At 41.5% G+C, this 24,879-nt stretch overlaps 1 protein-coding gene across 1 annotated transcript in view; it reads left to right on the plus strand.

Annotated features, from left to right (window-relative positions):
- Positions 1–3,867: 3,867 nt before the first annotated feature.
- The window catches only part of RTF1 (RTF1 homolog, Paf1/RNA polymerase II complex component), a 50,610-nt gene continuing 29,598 nt past the window's right edge, over positions 3,868–24,879 (plus strand). The window contains exons 1-2 of the mRNA XM_049613401.1: positions 3,868–4,079; positions 15,726–15,836. Coding sequence (XP_049469358.1) covers positions 3,882–4,079; positions 15,726–15,836 — 309 coding nt within the window. The 5' untranslated portion in view covers positions 3,868–3,881. The remainder of the gene's footprint in view (positions 4,080–15,725; positions 15,837–24,879) is intronic.

Genomic DNA, 24,879 nt, shown 5'->3' on the forward strand with positions numbered 1-24,879 from the left:
AATATTTTTTTAAGTGCATGCCTTTTGTAATGTGTGTGCGTGTGTATAAAGGTAAGCTCTTGAGAGCAAGGATCTTGTCTTGATCACTTATTCATCTTGTTCAGTATCTAGCTCAGTGCCTGAGGTAAGGCATATAGTAGGTACTTGGTAAGTATGTGTTGAATAAATATATGCACATGCAAACAGTTGTTTTGGTAGAGTGGGCGGATATCTTGGGATGTAGAATTTTACATAGTTCTTTTTCCTTTATACTTTTCTTTAACTTTTATTTAAAATTTTTCTTTAAATGTTTATTTTTGAGATATCTATCTATCTATATATCTATATACCTATATATCTATATCTATATCTAGATATATATATAGATAGATAGATAGATATAGATATAGATATACATAGAGAGAGGGAGAGAGAGAGAGAGAGAGGGCACAAACAGTGGAGGGGCAGAGAGACAGAGATGGAATTCAAAGTAGGCTCTAGGCTCTGAGCTGTCAGCACAGATGCAGTACTCGAACTTACGAACCATGAGATCATGACCTGAGCCTGAGTCGGACTCTTAACTGACTGAACCATCCAGGCACCCCTCCTTTATACTTTTCTGTCCTTCAATTTATTTACAATAAATAGGAATATTTTAAGTAAATTTTTTTTTATTTTATTAAAATTTTTTCTTAATGTTTACTTATTTTTGAGAGAGAGAGAGAAAGAGAGCACAAGCAGAGTAGGGGCAGAGAGAGAGGGAGACACAGAATCTGAAGCAGGCCCGAGGCTCCAAGCTGTCAGCACAGAGGCCAGTGTGAGGCTCAAATACACAAACCACGAGACCATGACCTGAGCCAAAGTTGGTTGCTTAACTGACTGAGCCACCCAGGTGCCCCTAAGTTTTTTGCTTTTTTTTTTTTTTTAATCTATTTATCTGAGGGAGGCAGAGAGAGAAAGAATGAGTGGGAAGAGGCAGCAAGCACAGGGAGCACAAGATTCAAAGCAAGCTCTGTGCTGACAGCAGAGAGCCTGATGTGGAGTTTGACCTCACCAACTGTAAGATTATAACCTGAGCGGAGTTCAGGATGCTTAACTGACTGAGCCACCGAGGCACCCCAGTAGGAATACTTTTTTTAAAAGTAATCTCTACACGCAACATGGGGCTTGAAATCATGACCCCGAGATCAAGATTTGCATGCTCTATGGACTGAACCAGCCAGGTTCCCCAGTAGGAATAATTTTTACAATCAGGAAAAAATATTCTAGCTGACATCTATTGAGGGCTTACTCTATGCCAGGGCTTACTTGATGCAAGGAAGTATTCTCAGCACTTTTTTACATATGTTAACTAACCTAAACCTTATTACAACCCAAAGAGGCAGGTATTATCATTATTCTCATTTACTGAGGGAAAACTTTCACAGGTTGGGTTCTCCAGGAACCAAATGAAGAGGAAGTTTAGAGCACAGCATATTTATTCATTCAATTTAGACACCGTCTAGGCTCAATATGGACCAACTCCAGCCCATGAATTATTAGAAGGGCTACCTGGGTGGTTCAGTTGGTTAAGCATCCAACTTTAGCTCAGGTTGTAACCTCACAGTTCCTGAGTTTGAGTCCCGCTGAGCCTCTGCTGTCAGCACCGAGCCTGCTTCAGATTCTCTGCCTCCCTCTTCTTCTGCCCCTCCCCTCCCTCTCTAAAATAAATAAGCATTAAAAAAATTAAAAGAAAAAAAAAAAAGAAGATCCCTTACAGAAAGATTGAAATCAACAGATTTCACTCAAAGAAAGAACATACCCTTTTTTCTTGAGTTTTTAAGTAATCTCTACACTCAACATGGGGCCTGAACTCATGAACTCAAGATTGGAGCCACAGGTTATCCCAACTAAGCCAGCCAGGTGCCCTAGAACATATGTTTGTTAATTGCAGTCAAGGGACATTGACTTTTTTTTTAAGTTTATTTTTTTGAGAGAGAGAAAGAGAGGGGGGCAGAGAAAGAATCCCAAGCAGGGTCCCCACTGTCAGTATGGAGCCCTGCTCCATACTGAGTGTGGGGCTCAAAGTCATGAACCATGAGATCATGACTTGAGCAGAAGTCTGGATGCTTAACCAACTGAGCCACCCAGGCGCTCCTGGTCTTCTTCTATTAACACATTTAAAGAGGGTCCTCACAGAAAGCCACCGAAATTCAGGGTGGCTAGAAACTAGCCTGGTCATTTTGAGTCATTCTGGCCATGGGCTCAGTTCCAAGGATATGTTGGAGGAGAGTGGCCTAGGGGTTATATCTTATTCAAAATCTTTTGGAGTAAAGAGGTAATTGGACCCTAGGTTGTTTTCTCTACCTTAATCCTGAACACATTTTCAAGCTAACTGGAAGCAAATTGGACATTTAGGTATGTGTTTACTTCCAGGGATTCCTCTAAGTCTGGTATATTTTCTTTTACTATCACTTTACGGCATGCATGTTTGTGACATGTATTGTAGCTTATGGGAGAAAATAAAATTTATACAGTATAAGGGAAAAGAAAAAGGGAGCCAGAGAGCAAGGATTCATCAACCTGCCTGTGCCCAGTAATGCCTAGAAAAGACTGGGGTCTACTTCCTAAATTCACTACCAGAATAAAGAATTAATGGTCTCCCAAAAAGTTTTGAGAACATTTTCAAATTCTTATTGCTTATGCTCTCTACCCTATATTCAAAATCCCACAAAGAAATCACTTCTGAAATTGCCCTTTTTTGTTAAGTGATCTCTCTGCCCAACATGGGGCTCAAACTTATAACCCCAAGATCAAGAGTCGCATGCTCTATCTACTGATCTAGCCAGGTGTCTCTGAAGTTGTCCTTTTAATCAGCTGACCTCAACAGGTAAAAAACTGAACTTATTTCCTGCATACACCAGTCTTCCAAACTTCCTTTACACTTATGTTACTTATCTTGATGAAGCACCCACTCACCACCAATAAGATTAGATTCCTAAGCCAAATTCTAAGCATTATTTGTTTTGGACTTCGTCTTACCCCTCTTCCAACTAATATTCAATTCCTGGGAATTCTGTCTTCCAAATTATCCAGAATCCATCCACTTCTCTCCATTTCCACTGCCTCTTCCTTAGTTTGGGGCACCATCATCTCTTGCCATAATGCCAACAGCCTAAGTGGTCTCCTAGCCCTTAGGCTCCCTCTCTTCTAATTCATTCATCAAACTGCGTTCAGAGTAATCTTTTTAAAACACAAATCTAATAACGTCATCCTTCAGTTTAAAATTTTTCAATACTGAAGTTCAGGATTCTGATCATAGCTTATTCGGCACTGAATAATGTGGCCGCTGCGTTCCTCCACATACATCATATTCTGTGTTCCATAATGAACTTTATCCCTGAACCCAATTTTTTTTTCAATTATCTACGGGCCTTTGCCCACGCGGTTCTCTGCTTGGAACATCTTTCCTTCTAGTCTTCTTTTGGGTAACTCGGATGCATCCTCCAGGTTCCAGCACAGGTGTCATTTGCACAACCCAGGTAGGCAGGCTTAATCCCCGACGGATGCCTTCTAGATGGTCCAGCCAACTTGTGTCTAACAGGCGGGAGGTCCCTGACATCGCCCCGACATTCAATCAGTGTGGGCCAGTTGAAAGACTTGTCAGAGAGGACCCAGATGCTCGCAGGCCCCGTCCACGATAGGTACGTAGCACACCAATCTTCGGGCGGGTAGAAGAGACACACCCAAGATTTCCCGGCGCCCGCGCAGGGTATGGGACCGCTGTCCACTGCCCGGAACCCAGCCCTGTACGGGGCTCCGCCTCCCACGCTGCGTCGGGGGTGGGGTAGGGCGGGGTGCCGGGCGCCGGCGAACGGCGTGCGACGAGCGGGGGGCGGGGCCAGGGGCGGAGCGGAGCGCGCATGCGCGGTCGCCTTTGTGTGGGTCGAGCGGCGGCGGTGGCGGCGGCAGTGGCGGTCCCACTGGCAGGCGGGCAAGAGGGGAGTCCGGGCGGCGTCCGGCGTGGGAGCCGGGGGACCACCATGGTAAAGAAGCGGAAAGGCCGCGTCGTGATCGACTCGGACACGGAGGACAGCGGCAGCGATGAGAACCTCGATCAGGTGAGGGCAGGCCGCGGAGGCGCGGGCCGGCGGAGCGGGAGGGCTGAGTCCGGGCCACGGGAGCCGGGAGCTGGCCGGGCCCGGGGCCTCCCGGCCCGAGCTCCCGGCCCGCCCCGTGCCCTGACCTCCGCTGCCACCTCCTTCTTGTGTTCCCCGCAGCGCCCGGGGCCCTCGGAGTCCGGCCGGGGCCTGGAGAAGGAGCCCCGAGGACTTGGCGCCTTGGGCCGGGAGGCGGGGCAGGGACCAGGCTGGTGGGCCTCTGGCTTGGGGAACCAGACCGGTCCGTGATCTGCTGGGGCCAGATCGGAGCGGCGGGCGGCGGGCTGCAGGCCGGGCGATCCGAGCCCGGAGAGATAGGAAGTATTGCCCGCCAACCCAGGAGCCTGGGAGATTTGGGAGGAGGTGCAAGGGTGAGTGTGGGGTGGTGGGGGTGGGGGGAGAGAAGGTGTGGGCTCTGGAAGATGAAGTTTTTCAGACAAGGGGTGTAGACCGAGAGTAGAGACACTCTTAAACCTTCCGGGGAACCTCTGCCGTGCTTGACGAGAAAGACTTAGCTGTAGGCACAAATCTATTTGGCAACTAGGGTCGTTTGTAGTTGAGAAGGGTTCTTGTTGAGATGTCAGACCGAAGAAAACTCTTGGGAGGAGGAAAGTGGGCAGAAGTGGAGAAATATATAGAAGGATATGGAAGGACTATGGCTGAGGTCTCCGGGCTCTTTTCATGGAACATCCCAGAATTCTTTCTTATTTGAAGATTGTGCAGGAGCCATTGAAAGTAACTTTTGGTCTCACTGTCTTAAGGTTGAATTGTTTTTATATCCTAGAAAATACTGTAGGGAGGAGCTGTCCTTTATAGCAGTGCTCTAGTGATACTAGAAGATTCAAAGAGGATTCTTGCCATGTTTTGTGAACAAATGGTATGAAGAAAGAATATTCAAGAAGTAGTAGCTTTATAAGTTGAGTAGAGAGAGTAGTGAATTTAGAATCTGAAATTTTGAGTTCCAGGCTGGCCATGCTATTTTTTAGCTATGTATCTTTTGGCTGTAACTGTAAAATCTAGATACAACATTAACCTTGAGTATCTAATTGGGCTATTACAAGGATCAAGTATTTGTAAGAATTAATATTGGTACAAGCACTTGCAAACTAAGGCTTTTGTATAAATGGCTTGTTGGGGGGTTTGTATTAGGCCACAGGTCTCAGGACTGAAGTATTAAGGCATGAAAGGGGTGGACTTTTGAGGGGGGGGGCTGAAAATGTATTGAAAAGAGGACTGTTTTGAAAATGGTGGTAAGGAGGTGGGAAAGTAGTGGGGCTTTATCAAAGGAGGAAAACCTGTTTGGGGGTAGGAACTGAAAGGCTCCTGAAATTTACAAAAATATAAAAAATATATTCTTGGAAAAAAATATATTCTTGGTTTGGAAAAGTTTGGTTGATAATTTTAGACTGGCACTTAGGATTAGAACTTTTTTTTTCCTGATCTAGAAATGTAGGTATTTCTAATAATAACATCAGCTACCATTTACATAGTGTTTGGGGTGAACTAGTCAACCTCAATTGAGTAGTTTATTTACATTGTCACGTTTTCAAATGATGGTGAAGTTGGTACCATATTTTCAATTTTACATATGAAGAAAATGGAGATTGAAGAAGTAATTTACCTAGATTCACACAACTTGTCAATGGTAGAGTTGAAATTTGAACTCTGTATCCGCATGACTGCAAAGCCCATACTCTTCACTATACCAACTTAATCTGTTAGTCTTTTAATTTTTTATAGTGCAAAATGAGAATGATGTTTCATGATCATTTTCCATGTTGCTAGAATCCATGTTTGTAAAGTCCATTGAATAGTTTGGAGGATATTGTTACATCACTTAAAAAGATTATTTGGGCACTTCCTTAGTAAAGCGCTCTGAGACTGATGATGAATGAACTAAGCTGCAAATTACTCTGTCCGTAGTGATTTTCCACAGAATTCTAACAAATGAAATGAATTGAGAGTTTCCTTTTCTGATAGAGAGGTTCTACCTGATCCACAAAGAGCCTATCCGTAGTGGACACTGGAAGGGATTGCAACTTTAAATCCAGCTTTATCTATTTATAAAAAGAAATTAGCGTAACATTTCTAAGTAATACCTAATACAATTTAACAGCAATTTCAACTTTTTCCTCTGCAACCACTCTCATTGGCATTCTTTTATCAGATGGGAACCAGATCAAAATTCCCTTTCCCTGCACATCCTAACAGAGGCACCAGTGCCTTGTATCTATCTATTCAGTGCTGTGTCAGACTCTCAGAGGAATCAAAAACAAAGATCTCTGCCTTCCATAAGTTATCACCAGAGACCTTTAGCAGAAGTCCCAAGTCAGGCTGGTTTGGGGGTCTTTGGAATCCTCAGAACAAAATTAATGCATCCTGGGCCTTTATAACCAAGATAACCTTGGGCTGCTCCATCTGGTTCTGGCTCTTCATTGGGGGTGTAACATCATGTTTGCTGTCTAGTGTAAGGTTCTTGTGGAAAAGACCATACTGCTACAAATCTGAGGTCTAGTGTGAGTGAAGCACAGTTAGAAAGGAGGTCCTTTGTCCCTGGGTTTTCCCGGTGGGAACCTAAGCCATTATGTTAGAAATATTACATCCGTCTTAGTCCTTGCTGAAACTGAGGCAGGTGAGCCTTCTATACAGGTTCTTCCTGGTGGTGGGAGGAGGACCACCTGTGTCAGAAGCTGCCTGAGTTACTTATTTAAAATGTACTTTGCAGGGGCTCCCATCAGACCCTCTTTGGATAGAGCCCTTGACTCTGCATTTTTACTAGGAACAGCCCAGGTACTTATTTTTGTGAATGATTGAGACCGCTGTCTACGTGCAGTTAATCTTTTTAATAAGACACTCTAAGTAGTTTGTTTGGGAGAGAAATAGCTTCCTCTCCCGGCCATAGTGTGTGCAGAACCGAAGAAACTCAACAGAGATGTTTGAGATGGCAAAGCTGTTGGCTTTTATAAATCTCTGAAGCTATTTGAATTGTTGGGATACTTTTTGTTGAGGCCTGTTTCTTTTTCCTTTCTTCATGATGGGAAGGAAGGTGTGTAGTAACTGAATCGAAGTAGTTTAAAATTGTTTTAACTTTAAAAGATTTTAAAAACTCAGACCTTTGAGAATTTGAAGGATTTCTTTTAACATATGACCTGTTAGTGACCTTATTTTTTTTATGTTGGGCACACCCTTTCTTCAACATTTTAGAATTGCAAATCCTGAAGATACTTGGTTTTGGCACCTCTTGGAAAAGAGTTTGAGACAAACCTAGTTTGTTTGTTTACCCCATCATGTACTTCCATGGAAATAATGTGTGTCACTCTTAATGGAATAATATTTATGCAGTGGGTCTTAGAAAATGGAAAGTATCCAAAGGTAATAAAGTAATAAGAGTTCTTTATTCAGATCAATACTACTCAGTATTTATAAAAACTTTACTCTGCCTTTCTCAAGAAAAAAAAATTGAGCTACATGCATACTAGAACGCTTTATTTCATAATTTCCTTTCTTGTTTCAAATGGTGATTATGTTGTCATGTCCTCTTTTTCTCTGCTCATGATACTTGAAGTAGCAATAATTAAGTTTGTCTTTGAAAGAATAGGCCCCTAAGTATTTTCTAAGGAGTTATCTTTAGACATATGTAAAAAATACCATTGTTATAAAGTATCCTTCCGTAAACCTTCCCCATAAAAGTTGGGAACTTTAAAAGTTGTGCCTCTCATATAGTCTTCTTTATATTAGAGCAGAATTTGGTAGAAGTCTAGGATGAAGAACTTGTGAGACGTGTCATTGTTGACTACTGAAGTTTTTTAATTTGTGTCATAGTGTTGCATTCAGCTTGATGTAACTCCTTTGCTAATTTCACTCACCTTTTCTGTGCAGAGAAGATAGAGTCCCATGGGAGCTTTAACAGAGAGGCTTTTAAGAAAAATTCAAAACAGATCTTTCACCCCCAAATCTGTTGGCGTACCACTTATTGCTCCCTTCCTAGACTATAAGTTCCTCAAGGGCAGAGATTGTTTATCTTTCAATAAATGTGCTAGACAGTGCTAGGCACCAGAGCAATTACTGGGTGAACAAAATGGAAACAGTTTCCACCTTCAGGGAGCTTAGAGAAAGGTGGGGGGTGGGAGGGGTGGGGGGATGGGGGGGAGGAGAGGAGAGGAGAGGAGAGGAGAGGAGAGGAGAGGAGAGGAGAGGGCAGGGCTGAGCCTGTGGCAGAGCAAACACTGCTCACTCAGAGAGTCACTTCCTCAGTTTTGCTAGAGGCTATGAGGGAAGAGCGAGGATATTGTGAGAGTGTGACCCTGGAGGGAGTAACAGTTAAATTGAAACCTGGAATATGTGTTAAGGAAAAGATTAGGAGACCAAAGAGCACAGAGACATGTTGAGTGTTCATGGTTGAGGGACCAGCATGCACAGAAGCACTGGGGCAGGAAGGACCTAGCACCCTAATGAAACTGAAAGAAACACACAGTGACTGGAATATAACAAGTTGGAGAGAGAAGGTACAAATGAAGCTGCAGTAGTCTCTATTTGGACCCTTTGAAGATGGAAAAGTCAGTTTAATGAATCACAACCAGCATTAAAAATGAAAATGAAATTGAATCAAATGGAAAACATCAGGGTTACCTAGCTGTCTCAGTCAGTAGAGCACATGACTCTTGATCTTGGGGCTGTGAGTTTGAGCCCTATGTTGGGTATAGATACTAACTTTTAAAAACTAAAAATTTTTTAAAAAGAAAACATCATGTGTCAGACTTAGTAAAAAGGAGTATTGTTTTCTGAAACCTATGTTTCTTGTATACTGGCTCATGAGGTATCATTGATCTTACAGGTTAAAAAGTTTTAAAGTTGTTGGTAGGGCCATGTTGGCAACTTTAAGGACTTTGGACTTGCTTCTGAGGATGTAATGAGAAATCACTGAAGGATTTTAAGCCAGAAGAGGTGTTCAGATTCGTCTTTTAAAAAGTTTCCTCAGGCTGTTACGTGGAGAGTAACCTAGAGAAGGGACACCAGTTAGGTGGTAGAGAGAGGAGTTCAGGTGAGAGATGGTGTAGAGCAGAAGTTCAATTAGAATGGAAGTTCCAGGTAGGCAAGGTGGTTTGTTCACTGTAGTATTCCTGCACCTAGGACAGTGCCTGGTATGCAGCAGATACCCTGTCAATGTTTGTTAAATGAATGCTTGACTTGTACTGGTATGGTACTTACAGAGACAGCAGAAAGGAGATTTGATTGGACATAATATTAAGGATAAAATGAGAGGACTTGATGATTGAATGTTGAAGGTGAGGAAGAGGAGGTTCTGGCCTGAGATGGGGAACCTTGGGAAAGAGCAGGTTTAAAGGTAAAGAGCATGGGGGGTGCCTGGGTGGCTCAGTTGGTTAAGCGTCCAACTTTGGCTCAGGTCATGATCTCACAGTTTGTGAGTTTGAGCCCCGCATGGGACGCTCCGCTGTCAGTGCAGAGCCCACTTTGGATCCTCTCCCCTTCTCTGCCCCTCTCCCAACTTGCGTGGGCACACTCTTTCTCTCTCTATTTCTCTCAAAATAAATAAACGTTAAAAAAAAAAAAGGTGAAGAAATGGATTCACTCTTGGATGTAGAGATTAAAGTTGTGAGATATTTAAGTGGAAATGTCAAGTGGGTAGTTGAAAATAATGTGTGCTTGGGGCCTGACTGGCTCAGTCGGTAGAGCATGCGACTCTTGATCTTGGGGTGATGAGTTCACACCCCATGTTGGGCATGGAGCCTACGTTAAAAAAAAAGCTGGAGGGGCAACTGGGTGGCTCAGTAAGTTAAGCGTCCAACTTCAGCTCAGGTCATGATCTTGAGGTTCATGGGTTCCAGCTCTGCGTTGGGCTCTGTGCTGACAGCGTGGGGCCTGCTTGGGATTGTCTCTCCCTCTCTTTCTGCCCCTCCCCCACTCTCATAATAAATAAATAAATAAACATTTTAAAAAATCTTGTCTATATTCCCGTCTCTCCAGGTTTTTGGGTTTTTGTTTTGTTTTTGTTTTTTTAGTTTATTTGTTTTGAGAGAGAGAGCATGTACACCGGCTGGCAGGGAGGGGGAGAGAGAGAATCCCAAGCAGACTCTGCACTGTCAGCACAGAGCCTGATGTGGAGCTCGAACCCACGAAATGAGATACATGACCTGAGCTGAAATCAAGAGTCAGACGCTCAACCACCTGTGCCACCCAGGTGCCACTAAAGAGAAGGTTTTTAAAAATAATAATATTAATGCCTGCCTGACACAGAGTAGGCACTTAATAAACCTTTGTTGAATATGCAAATGCTTCTTGGCATATCCACAGTGGAAAGTTTTTTGACTTTTCTGGTTACAGAAGAGTTAGAGACAGGAGATAGTGTCAGTTTGGGAGTTCTTGCTCCAACCCCTCTGATTTAATACTAATATCCCTTTAAGGGGTAGAAGAAATGTGCATTACTTAGAAAGTATATTAGAAGAGGGAACTAGATAAGAACAAGTAACAATAGAATTTTTTTAATGTACATTTTGAACAGGCTGAAAAGTGATTTTGTTAGTTTTATAACATTGTGGACATATATGGAACTCAGTATTTTATCTACAGTTATAATTACTTGGCTGGAAATATGAAGGATACGTTGCCACATTTAGTGCCAATCATGAGAAACATAAAGGATTTTTATACTCCCACTTTGGAATTACTTCAGAAGGGTTTTGGTGTATATGTTCATTGTTTTAATTTGTTTTCTTTCAATAAAAATAGTAGATGCTTAAAAAAAAAATGGTAGATGCTTGTTGAGACACTTCCAACAAACCAGAAATACCTCCCTGCCTCAAAAACATACATACACACAATGGCTCCATTTCTTACTCCTGAAAAGTAAACCAGTGTCACCATTGGAATCTTATTCTACCTACAGTTTTGATAGGAAAGAAAGAATAAGAATTAACATCGCAAATTTAAACCTGTGTGAATTACCACTCTTCCCTCAGTATCTTTCTAGTCCTCCCTCTTCTCCCTGTCCTTATCCAGGTCACCATCCACTCTGTTAGAGTGCTCTTTTAAAAACCGTCTGAAGATGGTTACTCCCCCTGAAACAATTTGATGGCTCCCCATTGCCTTCAGATAAGATGCATGCTCCTGATACTGCTTTATAAACCTTGAAATGATCTGGTTTCTTTTTACCTCTCACCAGTCCTACTCCATTCTCCCCGTTGCCTGCTAAGCTCCAGTCACACTGGTTCTCTTTCAGTTCTTCAAATACACCAAGCTGTTGCCAGCTTCAGGGCCTTAGCTATTCCATCTGGAGATCTCTGTCCAGAAAACTGCCCCTCTGTTTCCTCTTTCAGAGTTTCTAGTCTCAGCCTAAATACCATTGCCTCAGAGAAGCCTCCACAGATCACCGTATCTTGATACATTCCTCATTCACTTGATTCACTTCCTTCTTAGCACTTATCATAAGATATAGTGAATTGTTTCTTGTTTATTGTCTGTCTCCCTCACTCAATTTTAAATTCCATGAGGTCAAGGACTATATATCTTAAAAAAATTTTTTTTCATGTTTACTTATTTTTGAGAGAGAGAGCAGGGGAGGTGCAGAGAGGGGGACAGAAGATCTGAAATAGGCTCTGTGCTGACAACAGAGAGCCCGATGTAAGACACGAACTCAGGAACCACGAGGTCATGACTTGAGCCAGAGTTGGACGCTTAACCGACTGAGCCATCCAAGTGCCCCCTCTTTTTTGATGACTGTCTACAGGGCTTGGTGGTACATAATAGGTACTCGTAATAGGGTGTCCCTGTTTGCCTGGACTGAGGAATTGAGTTTTCAGGATTTGCAGTGCTAAAACCACGACAGTCCTGAACAAACCAAGATGTTTGGTCACACTAGCCGGTAGTAATTGTTTACAGTAGTTATATTTGTGGAATGAATAAGTGAGAAAGAGTTCAGCATGCTAATTAGCCATAAAAACCTCTGAGGCTTATCCCTGTAGGCTTTTATTCTCACTTGTGGGGTGCAGACTATGTATCCCACTTTCATGTGATCATGGGAGATTTGATTAAAAAGAGGAGATTTAATTTCCTTTAAGTAAGTAAGAGAGAGCTAAGTTGCTTTATTACTGATCGATCCCAGCATAACATCACAAAACATGCAGTGTGAGTGATGGGGTTGGGGAATGAAATCTTAAGGTTTACGAGTCTTCATGTATTGGTGGATTAGAATTCTAATCTTAACCGGAATGGTGCTATTTTAATAAACATTACGTTAGTGCAGTTAGACTTACCTTATTTTAGTGTCGTGGTTTTGGCAATCTGATTTAATGTTAAATATCGCTTTTAAGCAAAGTTGAGGAAACTGCTCTAGAGGCCAGATGTGGTATCCTGCACAGCCATACGTATACTATGTTGGGCATTGGCCTTAATTTAAGCAGATCTTTAGTTCATCTTAAACTTGATATTACATGCTAGCACCCGTGACTGCCATCCCCTTAGACAAATACTGCGATAAGTCGGAAGGTTTTCACTGGATGAGATGAAACACAGGGGCAGTGGTGAGAAAGAACCACTGGACACACAGAAACATCTCAACCAGCGTGGTACAGTTGAATCGGGCTGGCAGGAGAGAGCTGCAGCTGGACCCATGCATGTGCATGAGTCAGTTTTAGATTGGCTTTTTAAGTCCATGTGTTGGATCCGTCATCCCCTACAAGTAGTAAATCTGATGATGGTTTCTTCACGTATGCATGTTGGAAAGACTTTCCGTTGCACCTTGGTCTGTTGAGCTGTACTTGACAAGCCCTCAGTAGACTAAGGGACTTAATTGTAGAGTAGCCTTGCCATGTGCTCCCCCATTAACTTCTTGTGCAATTCTTAACTTGTGGAAAGGGTGTCTTTCACACTGTTAGGAAGGTCTTTGCTGTCACCATACTATTGTTAATATGGTATTGAATGTCTTAGGAGAAGAGGGACTGTGTCTATCAGATGCAATTGTTTGTTGATGAAAGAGCATAAACTCTACCATGGAATTGGCAGAGAGTGAGGGAGAGAGAGAAATCCCAAGCAGGCTCCACACTGACAGCACAGAGCCTGATGCCAGGCTTGAACTCACGAACCATGAGATCATGACCCAAGTCAAAACCAAGAGTCGGCCGCCCAACCTACTGAGCCACCCAGGCGCCTCTAGAGTGGAACTTCTTTAACAGGAAGGCAGTATTAACATTTTAACACTTTAGTTACAGTAACTTTTAATGGATGCCTGCCGCTTGTAATAGTTAATGTTTCAGGGTAGGATTTGATTGCTAGGTATCCAAATCCCTGTTATAGTGAGTTGGTGTTAAAACAGATTTCTAGGGCATTTGTGAACCTCAGGAAAGAGATAACGTATCAGAAATCTTTCTGAATTTTATAAACTTGCATTAAGGTAATGTGGCAAGGGAGATAATAGTAGAGGCCATCTGCCAATTACCATATAACTCAGAAATCCCCCTTCTAGGTATATACCCAAGTAAAATAAAAACTTACATTTACACAAAAACCTGTATATGAACATGAATTGCGCCAAAATGGAAACAACCCAAATGTTTTTCAGCTGGTAAATAAACTGTGGTACATCCACATGATGGAATACTCCTTAACAATAAAAAGAAATAAACTATTGATATATACCGCCCCATGGGTGAATATCAAATGCATTTTGCTAAGTAAAGAAGCCAGACTCGAAAGGCTACATACTATATGATTCTATTTATATGATATTCTACAATGGGTAGATCTGTCTGTAGGGTCAGAAAACAGGTCTGTGGTTGTTGTGGGATGGAGGAAAGGATATGAGGAGCAGTAATTTCCTGAAAGAACAGTCTTTTTTTTTTTTTAACACCAAAACTGTAACTCCAGTTGACCAAATGCAAATTACAGTGGTATTTGTGAGGATGATGGAACTGCCCTATATCTTGATTGTGGGAGTGGTTAAACTGTATTTGTCAAAATTCATAGTATACCTAAGAAAGGATAAAGTGTACTTTATGTAAATTATATCTCAAGTTTATAATTTTTTTAAAGATTTTATTTTTAAGTAATCTCTACACCCAATGTGGAGCTCGAACTTACAACCCCGAGATCAAGAGTCACTTGCTCCAATGACTGAGCCAGCCAGGCACCCCCTCAAGTTTTTTAAAAGACCATAAACACATACACATATTGCTGTAATTTGCATTTGGTAAATAGAAGTTATTGTTTTGGAGTGAATAAGTAGAATGTGCTTACGATCTTCAGCCTTTTCATAAAGTTGGTATGCTAGCTCTCGTTAATGAAATGAGAAGAGTAACATTTCATGACTGCATATGAAGAAGAGAGCGGGTCGGCTGTTAATCTGAGAAGGTCATTTTCTCATTCTGGCCAAGGAGAGTATACTCCTAAAATAGAAAGAGACTGGAAGAAGAAAATAGATACTTTGTAGCAGTCTATTATTTTAAAATCCATCTTTGCACTTGACGTATAATTGTATAGCACCATCATCATCAAGAAATAATACTGCTAGTATTTATTAGTTGTATTTTTCTCTTTTTTGGCAGAAGGGAAAAAATGTTTTAGACTGGTAGACCTTGACTGAATTAGGAGCTAGGATTCTATCTTCCACTAGTTTGAATCTTGGCTCTCTCATGTACTAGCTGTGTTACCTGGGTAAGTTACTTAACCCTTCCTGTTGCTTGGTTTCTTTATCTTCAAATGGGAATGATAAAAGAACTTACCTCAAGGTTGTCGTGAGTATTAAATGTTAGATACTTAGAAAAGCACCTGACGCCAAGTAAGTACAGTATAACATTGGACTGGTACTGATATTACAGAGATCAAGAAACAGAGAAGTTTCCTTTCGTGGCATTTTTGGGTGACTGGTCTGAGTTGGCAAGAAGTAACTGGAGAAAGGAACCATGTAAGAGAGCAAATTCTGGTTGTAGTCATGACACTTATTGGCACATCCTTCCCCTTCTAATCTGTCACAATGACCAGGACAAGGCAGAGGTGGTGAATGGAAACATTTGGGTTATCAAATTAGGATTCTCATGTAGAAGCCAGCACACTTACTGCTTGTTATCAGACTTGGGGTTAAACACCAAAAATATACCTCGTTTTTTCTGATTCAAGCATTCAAAATAAGAAATGATCTTAGAACCTTGGAGTTTGTCAGCTTATTCAGAACAGCCCACAAATGCTAATTTTCGCATGAATTACAGTAAGAGGATGCTTTGAGTATTAGTTAGCTATACCAGTAAGATCAATGAGCAGATTACCTTTGAAAACATGGTTCTTCTATCATTTCCTCAGAATTGGTGCTTATGTAGCAGGTTGCAATTTGGGGGTACCCTCCAGTTCAGTTTTCTAGTCACTTTTCCATTTCAGACATACATTTCCCATTAAGAAGAAAGGGGCAGATTTTTGAAAACATTTCTTTAATGCTTAGGAATACTGGCACTTAGTCTGTTTGTGTGGTAAAAGTTCCCATGGTGACATTTTTCGATGGAAAGCACAAAAAGGTAGAAGAGATCTAGGGAAGGTGGGCATTTCTTGTCCTTGAATGTTTTTCTCTGTTGAACAAAATTCATGTGTCTACTTCTGCCCTGTTAGGAGCTTTTGTCCCTGGCAAAGCGGAAGCGCAGTGATTCCGAGGAGAAAGAGCCACCTGTGAGTCAGCCTGCAGCCTCCTCAGACTCTGAGACGTCCAACAGCGATGATGAGGTGGGTGTGCAGGGGCTTGGCCCCAGGGACTGAGTGGTATTTGAGGGTCCTGATCTGGTGGCTTCTGACAGCCGCTGTTCCTTAACCTGAGATTTTACTACCTAAGATCTGCGAGAACTTAGGGAAAGAAAATGGTGTAAAGAAAGCTCTTGAATTGTCATGTTACCTTGTACTGTCATTTACCTAGTGGGCCCCTCTACAGAGCACATGTGGCCATTGTTTACTTGCTTATTTCTAGCCCTGTTGCAAAAGAAGAGGCACAGCCTGTTAGTCTTCATCTCTTTGTTTTATTTTATTTTATTTATTATTTTATTATTTATATTTATTTATTTATTTCAACTTTTTCTTTCCATGTTCGTGTTAGAAAAGAAATTATTTTTTTTTTAGGTGTTCATTTATTTTGAGAGAGAGAGAATGCACACATGCGCCAGCTTGCAAGCAGGGGAGGGGCAGAGAGAGATGGAAAATCCCAAGCAGCCTCTGTGCTCTCAGAACCCAGTGTAAGGCTCAGTCTCACTAATCGTGGGATCATGACCTGAACCAAAATCGAGAGTTGGACGTTTAACTGACTGAGCCCCCTTGGAAGAGAAATTCTGTCAAGAATGCCATATGTTAGGAGCACCTGGCTTGCTCAGTTGGCAGAACATGCAACTCTTAATCCTAGGGTTGTGAGTTTGAGCCTCACGTTGGGTGTGGAGCCTACTTAAAAAAGTTAAAAAAAAGAAAAAAAAGAATGCCATATGTTAGTGGGAAATACTTTAGCAAGATAAGTTTTCTTTGGATGGATTGAATTGATGCCCTCAGAGTGGTGGTTGTAACTTTTAAGGAAGAAAATCCAGCTGTTCATTGTTTAAACCAAGGTGACTTTCCCAAACTGTCTACCACCAAAAAAAGCCCTAAAAGATCTAGAACTTTAATGGAAGAGAGAGACAAGGGGAAAGTTCTTTGAAGCCCTCCTACATGTTCCTCTTTTGATTTAAAATATTTTTTTTCAGGCGTCCTTGGGTATGTCATTTGGTTGAGTGTCCCATCTCTTGAGTGTGGCTCAGGTCATGATCCCAGAGTCGTGGGATTGAGCCCTGCATCTGGTTCCATGATGAGTGTGGAGCCTGCTTAAGATTCTCTGTCCCTCTGCCCCTCTCCCCTACTTGCATGTGCACGCTCTGTCTCTATCATAATAAATAAATAAAGTAAGTAAGTACTTTGTTCCTTTTAGTAATTTCCTGGAGAGAGGCCAGATACCCCCTTTCTGTTGAATCTCAAACCCTGCAGTCTAGGAAAATGTATATATTTTTTAAGTTTACTTATTTATTTTGGGAGAGAGCGAGAACTAGAGAGAGCACAAGGGAGGGGCAGAGAGAGAGGGAGGGAGAGAATCCCAAGCAGGCTGCATACTTTCAGCGCAGATGCAGACTCAGCACTTAATCTGCTGAACCATGAGATCATAACCTAAGTTGAAATCAAGAGTCAGACGCTTAACGGACTGAACCACCAGGCACCCCAGGAAATATTTTTTTTTAATATGAAGTTTATTGTCAGATTGGTTTCCATGCAACACCCAGTGCTCATCCCAACAGGTGTCCTCCTCAATGCCCATCACCCACTTTACCCTCCCTCCCACCCACCATCAGCCCTCAGTTTATTCTCAGTTTTTAAGAGTCTCTTATGGGGGCGCCTGGGTGGCTCAGTCAGTTAGGTGTCCGACTTTGGCTCAGGTCATGATCTCGTGGTTCACTAGTTCAGGCCCCGTGTCGGGCTCTGTGCTGACAGCTCAGAGCCTGGAGCCTGCTTCTGATTCTGTGTTTCCCTCTCTCTCTGACCCTCCCCCCATTCATGCTCTGTCTCTCTCTGTCTCAAAAGTAAATAAACGTTAAAAAAAAAATTAAAAAAAAAAAAAAGTCTCTTAAGGTTTGGCTCCCTCCTTCTCTAACTTTTCTTTTTCCCCTTCCCCTCCCCCATGGTCTTCTGTTAAGTTTCTCAGGATCCACATAGGAGTGAAAACATATGGTATCTGTCTTTCTCTGTATGACTTATTTCACTTAGCCTAACACTCTCCAGTTCCATCCACGTTGCTACAAAAGGCCAGATTTCATTCTTTCTCATTGCCAAGTAGTATTCCATTGTGTATATAAACCACAATTTCTTTATCCATTCATCAGTTGATGGACATTTAGGCTCTTTCCATAATTTGGCTATTGTTGAGAGTGCTGCTGTAAACATTGGGGTACAAGTGCCCCTATGCATCAGTCCTCCTGTATCCCTTGGGTAAATTCCTAGCAATGCTATTGCTGGGTCATAGGGTAGTTCTATTTTTCATTTTTTGAGGAACCTCCACACTGTGTTCCAGAGCGGCTGCACCAGTTTGCATTCCCACCAACAGTGCAAGAGGGTTTCCGTTTGTCCACATCCTCTCCAGCATCTATAGTCTCCTGATTTGCTCATTTTAGCCACTCTGACTGGCGTGAGGTGATATCTCAGTGTGGTTTTGATTTGTATTTCCCTGATGAGCGACGTTGAGCATCTCTTCATGTGCCTGTTGGCCATCTGGTTGTCTTCTTTAGAGAAGTGTCTATTCATGTTTTCTGCCCATTTCTTCACTGGATTATTTGTTTTTTCGGTGTGGAGTTTGGTGAGCTCTTTATAGATTTTGGATACTAGCCCTGTGTCTGATATGTCATTTGCAAATATCTTTTCCCATTCTGTCGGCTGCCTTTTAGTTTTTATTGTTTCCTTTGCAGTGCAGAAGCTTTTTTATCTTCATGAGGTCCCAATAGTTCATTTTTGCTTTTAATTCCATTGCCTTTGGAGATGTGTCAAGTAAGAAATTGCTGCGGCTGAGGTCAGAGAGATTTTTTCCTGCTTTCTGCTAGGAAATATTTTTAATGGAGTACTTACTTTGTTTTAAAGTTCCACTAAAGTAAAACATGTTTTTATTATAATGAAGTTTAATTAACAGAACAGTGTTTACCAGTGCCCTGCATATGTTAAATTAGGAATGATTGCATTCTGGTCGACTGTAGTTAAGTTCTCTTAATCTTAAATAATTTAATAGACCTAAAATTGTTTTCCACAGCAAGAGGTAGTGAGTGTGAGTTTTTTTCTGTTTATTTTTAATGGTGGAACTATAATTCCTCTCAAATTGGTAAAATAAATCTGTTAGAAAAGCAGTGGGCTCTTTGAAATAAGTTTTTGCTTTTTCATTTTTCTTAAAAAATATTTAGATAGTACAGGAAAATCCTGAAATAATTCCCTTTCCCACTATTCCTACATCAACTAGTTTTATTTTTCATGTTTCAAAAGTCAGCTTCTGTGAGTCTGTCCCCCACCTCCACTCCCCACCCCCCTGACAATATCCTGTGAAGTTTGAACTCGTGTTGAGTCTGGAATACCCTGTAATATGTTTTTGGTCTTTGCATTTTCTTAAGATACAAGCAATAACTATCCTTTGAGGTATTTGGTTCTCCATATTCCTGTCTTAGATCAGAGTCCCAGGTATGCACTTATTGTAGGGAGTCCCCTTATCCTTTTTAACTGCTTCTACCGGGAGGGTAGAGTCTGTGTCAACCCCACTGCATTAGAGGAGTCCAAAACGTTTACTAGAGTCATCCAGCGTCTATAAAAACCTTTACAGCTTATGGTTCCCTTTGTCATTCATAGCTCCTTAACCAAGTCTGAATGTCCTCACCTTAGAATGCTACCCAACAATTTATGCACTTATTAGAGAAAAAGCCGAGACACAAGCTGCACCCTGCTCAGTGGGGAATGAAACTTTGAGTGACTTTCCCTCACAAAGTTCTTAATTCTTGCTGTTGCCTCCGGGTCCCAGGCCCACCTGCTGCTGGCAACTCTACTCCATTCACTTTCTCCCCCACCCCACTGGGAATAGCAGCCTCTATAACATAGTCATTCTGAAAGGTGCCACTTTGGTTTGCATTATCATCAGTCTTTCACCCAAGCTAATAGCTTAGCACAGATCACCTCAAAGTTAGGGTGAGTATTTCGTTATTTTGGACAGTTAAGCGAACTGTCCAAAAAGATTAAAATATATATTTTTAAAATCCTGACAACTACTGGAAAACTCAGTGGTATTACTGTGAACTCAGATTTATGGCTGCCTTAAAGATATTCTAAGGTCGGTAGGGGACTTCTGAGAGATCCTTAGAATGTGAAGTTTGAGATGGAGCCTCTTATTTTTCCCTCTCTCACAATAAATATTTATACATCTTTGTATTACTTCACATACTAAACTAATTTTCTATGTCTTCTGATTTCTGCTATGGCACTTATATCCTTATGACCTAGCTTTTTTGAAATTTGATTGTTAGAGTGGCATTTCTCAGGTGGGGAGCCTATGATCTGAACTCTGTACCAGAGGCTACTCTGGAGTTTTTTTTTTTAAATACATCTCCCATCCTTTCTCCCCTTCCATCTCTTTTATTATTTCTTGTCATTAGTAAGCCATGAATACAGATAGAAGTATGTTGGTCCCCTCAGATTTGCTAAGACAGAAAACTGGTCAAGAACAACTGAGTTAGAAGGTTAATGGGTGGTTTGTTATAAGAAGAGACATGCCCTGACTTTAGAGCCTGAAAGTATCTACCTAATTGACCTGGGGCAGGGGAAGGTGTGGGGGCGGGGGGGATAAAGAGAAGTTATGGACATTTCCTATGCAGAAAAAAGTGGGCACGTTGTACATTAAGTGCAAGGTGCAAGTAGGGAGGGAGTAGTAGATGTTTCGCATACAGTATCTTTGCAGGGAGGAAAACCTAAATTTAATGAAAGAGAATATACTTGTGTATTATTTTTTGGTGAAGAGATTATTCTCAGTGATATCTTGGGGGCACGTGTAAAAATAAGAAGCAGGACTCTTTATGTAAGGTTTATATTGACCAAGCTGAGAAATTGGAACGCACAGCTCAGTGGTAGGTAGGTCACAGTGCTATAGTGTGATGTTTGGGTGCTGTCATTTCCTGTCCCTGAAAGCATTTGATAGGGAAAGAGCCAGTAAGGGTGCAAACAGGAGTGGCAGAGAGGAAAAATAACAAGGTCAGGAGGAGAGAGCTAGCAATTGCTCATTGACAAGATGAGGTTTAAAAAAAAAAAAAAAAGGCCCAAACAAAAAAGTCCATTTGTTAGGAGGAACTGAGTCCTAAATCAAGTAGTTCAGAATCCTTTTTAAAAACATAGTGGATCTTGGGGCGCCTGGCTGGCTCAGTTGGTGGAGCGTGTGATTCTTCATCTTGAGGTTGTAAGTTCAAGCCCCATACTGGGTGTAGAGATTACTTAAAAATCTTAAAAAAGCACAGTGGATCTCCTAGAAACAGCTGAAACTAGATAAGGAAGCTTCAATTTTCTTGCTTGTAAAAATCACATCAAAAACCAAGAAAATCCTTTTTTATTCAGAGTTGAATAAAACTACATTAGTCAAAGTAAGGAGATAGCTGAATTATCTTCTAATACCCTCTGCCTAAGCAAGAATTATTTTTAAAAGTTTCATGTATAGTCTTGTTTTCAACATTTTTGAGAAATAAAAGCATTTGGCTCAGCCCTGTAGTTCAGTACTTGTCACACCTGTTTTTTATTCCCCAGAACTTCTGTCCATCTTCCTGCTGGTGGTTATGCCCCCACTTGCCTTTTGGAAGACTTTGCTCTTCTTGCTTTTCTCCCATTTCATTTTGCTCTACTGTATTTCTTTCTGAAGCTTCTTCCTTCTCTTTTTTTCTTATCTGATCTTTCAGGTTCTTTCATTTGGATTTAGTTTTGCTCTTTTTCCCCACTCTGTTATCTCTTGGCTGGTTCCAGTATTTTTTTTTTAACACTTGTTTATTTTGAGAGAGCACACATGAGCGCACACACGCATGAGAGAGGGGAAGAGAGAGAATCCCAAGCAGGCTCTGAGCTGTCAGCCCAGAGCCTGATGTGGGGCTTGATCCCACAAACCATGAAATCATGACCTGAGCCACAATTGAGAGTTGGACATTCAACCTCCTGAGCCACCCAGGTGCTCCTCCAGTTTTTTTTTTTTTTTTTTTTAAGTTTATGTATTTTGAGAGAGAGAAAGCATGTGCACAGGATAGGGGCAGAGAGCGAGGGAGAGTGTTCTCAGCCTAGAGCCTGATATGGGGCTCGATCCCATGACCCGCAAGCTCCGACCTGACCCTAAATCAAGAGTTCGACGCTTAACTGACTGAGCTACCCAGGTGCCCCTCCAGTATTTTTATACTATAACAGTTTGATGTTCTTTTACTTTTTTTTAAATTATTTATTTATTTATTTTGAGGGAGACAGAGACCGTGTGAGTAGGGGAGAGAGAATCCCAAGCAGGCTCCACGCCGCCAGCACAGATCCTGACTCGGGGCTCAAACTCACAAAACCACAAGATCATGACTTGAGCCGAAACCAAGAGTCACATGCTTAACCAGCTGAGCCACCCAAGCATCCCATGATGTTCTTTTACCTATACGATGAACTATTTACTTTTAAATTCATTTAGTAACAGCTCCTCTAGGAAGTTGACTTAGCTATCCAAGAGCATTTTGTGATCGCTTTACCATACAGGTAATACCTAATTAGCACATGCTCTCAAGAAAGGCCTTCACTGCTAAGCTAATATTTCCCTGTGTGTACATTGGTTTATTGAAGTTTTGGTACACAGCATATCTCTGGAACAAGATGCTCCACATAGACGAATTACCCCAGTACTGAAACTAAATCTTTGAAAATTTAAAATATAAAATCACTATACTTGAAGAAATTTTTGAATACTTACCTGGCAGGGGAGATACCATGATCAGGAAGAAATTTTTGATAGGTATTAGTATATAAGTTTTTCTTGCTGATTTAGTCAACTATTATGAATGGCAGTTGTATTGTGAAATATGGACTTCCAAAATAACTGAGCTGTGTAGTTTATGCATTTTATGCCTTATCTTTCTCCTCTGTTAACGTAGGTAAGAAGTGGCTATCGTTCTCCCCTCTTGGTAGTCTCTCTGCTCCCATCTTCCTGCATCTGATCTGCTCTGGGGTCAGGAGACCAGATGACCCTCTAGAGTTTAGGTTGGAAAACTCTGCTTTAGTGTTTGAATTTAGCGACAGCTATTTGGATTGCTTACACCCTTTTTTTTTTTTTTTTTTCCTCCCTTAAACATACTTCTTGGTTCTCGGCTATGTAGATAACCAGACAGTAGCACCTCTTTTATCTACACACCATAAAATCTCATCATTAGAATTTGGAAAAATGAAGTGATTTTCATGGACCACTTGCTCAGACTTGTTTACATTCTGGCACTTCCACCAAACAGTGGAATGGAGGTACTGATTATCTTTCACATTTTTTTTTTTTATGACTTCTGTTTCACTTTTGTTTTTGTCTCTATACCAGACTGTAAGTTTTTGTGACTGCATTTAGGGATTCTCTGTTTTCCAGTTAAATACATGTGATGCCTGATTACAGAATACAGTAGTATCTTTTGTACTTTGTCGGATTAATTACACAGTAGAAGGAAAAAGAAAGCCGAGCTATCCTTCATATTCTTTATATCTTTCATACTCTTCAATATTCTGTTACATTGCATTTACTTTTCAACTCTGCTGACCCTTATCTACCTTCAGGGGAAAAAAAAACATAAATCAGGAACCATGTCCTCCCCATATACCTCTTTGCTGGCCATTGTCAAGGTCTAGAATAATGATTACAGAATCCTTTAGACAGTTGCTTTGACTTAGTATAACACTCAGTTTATGAAGAATCCTACACCTTTAAAAACCCACACAGTCATAGAGATCTGGATTCCCCTATTTCACTTATGAAAACAGGCTAACAGAAGTTCTGATTTCCTTTTCCCATCATAAAATAGTAGTATCCTGCCTTAATACAGAACTTCCTGGATTCTGGAGTGTGCTGTGTACTTCTCTTATTCTGTCTCCTTTGAGTCTCAAACCACCCTGATAGGTGGTCAAGGCAGTATTATTATTTCTACTTTAGAGATAAGTAGTCTCAGGTTGAGGGTTAGGGCTGAATTCCATTTACCCCCAATTTCAGTGTGGTTTATCACTAGCCCAACTGTTCTTGAATACTACTCACCTCAGTGTATTTCATTTTACTTGTAAATTCATTTCAGAGTAACTGGCCTGCAGTGGTTTCTACTCTGGATTCTGAGACCTAGAATATGATCTTCCTTGCCCGTTAGAGATAACCTCTCTGAAATATATTTATTTTTTAAGTTAATTTATTTAATTTATTTAATTTGAGAGAACGAGAGCAGGGGAGGGGCAGAGAGAGGGAGAGAAAATCCCAAGCAGTCTCCGCACCGTCAGTGCAGAGCCTGATGCAGGGCTCGAGCTCTCGAACCACGAGATCATGACCTGAGCCAAAATCAAGAGTCAAGTGCTTAACCAACTGAGCCATCCAGGTACCCAGCCTCTCTGAAATCTTGAAGTTTCTTTGCTTTTCTGCCTCAGGATGTTCAAAGTCCTCAGCCTCTCCATCTATCCAAGTCAAAAGCAACCACTTGCCATCTCATGTTCTTTCCTGTCTGTCAGCTGGGTGCCAATGAGGTCAGCTGCTTCTCAGAGTAGGACCTGCTTATACCACCCTCACATACTCAGGCTGGCACAGGGTTGTAGTACTAACCTCCCTTATATCATTAGATAATGCTGCCATTATAGTAGTTATTACATCAGTGAGAGTCAAAGTGCTAATCTCTTTCAATAGTTAAGAAAACACCTTCATTCCAGTCTCTGTTTTAGGTTTTCTTGACTGCCTGCATACATGATGCTTTCTTGGTGGTGTGTGTCAGCCCACCTCCATGTAGAATGCCTGAGAGAACAGGAAGTCATGTATATGACAGTCCTGACTGGTAACATATATATCCTTGCCCTTTCCCAGATTGTTTCTGAACACCTGTCACTGGGGGGGTGCCCTGGCCTTTGTACTCAGATGCCCATCAGCAGGAATTCATCTTCTTGTTCTTGCCTTCTGTGTGGTGCATTTTAGGGCATTTTTAGGGTCAGAGCAGAGCCTGCCTTTCAGTAGAGTCACAGT

The sequence above is a fragment of the Panthera uncia genome, assembly GCF_023721935.1.
Source record: "Panthera uncia isolate 11264 chromosome B3 unlocalized genomic scaffold, Puncia_PCG_1.0 HiC_scaffold_1, whole genome shotgun sequence".
NCBI classification, from domain to species: Eukaryota; Metazoa; Chordata; class Mammalia; order Carnivora; family Felidae; genus Panthera; species Panthera uncia.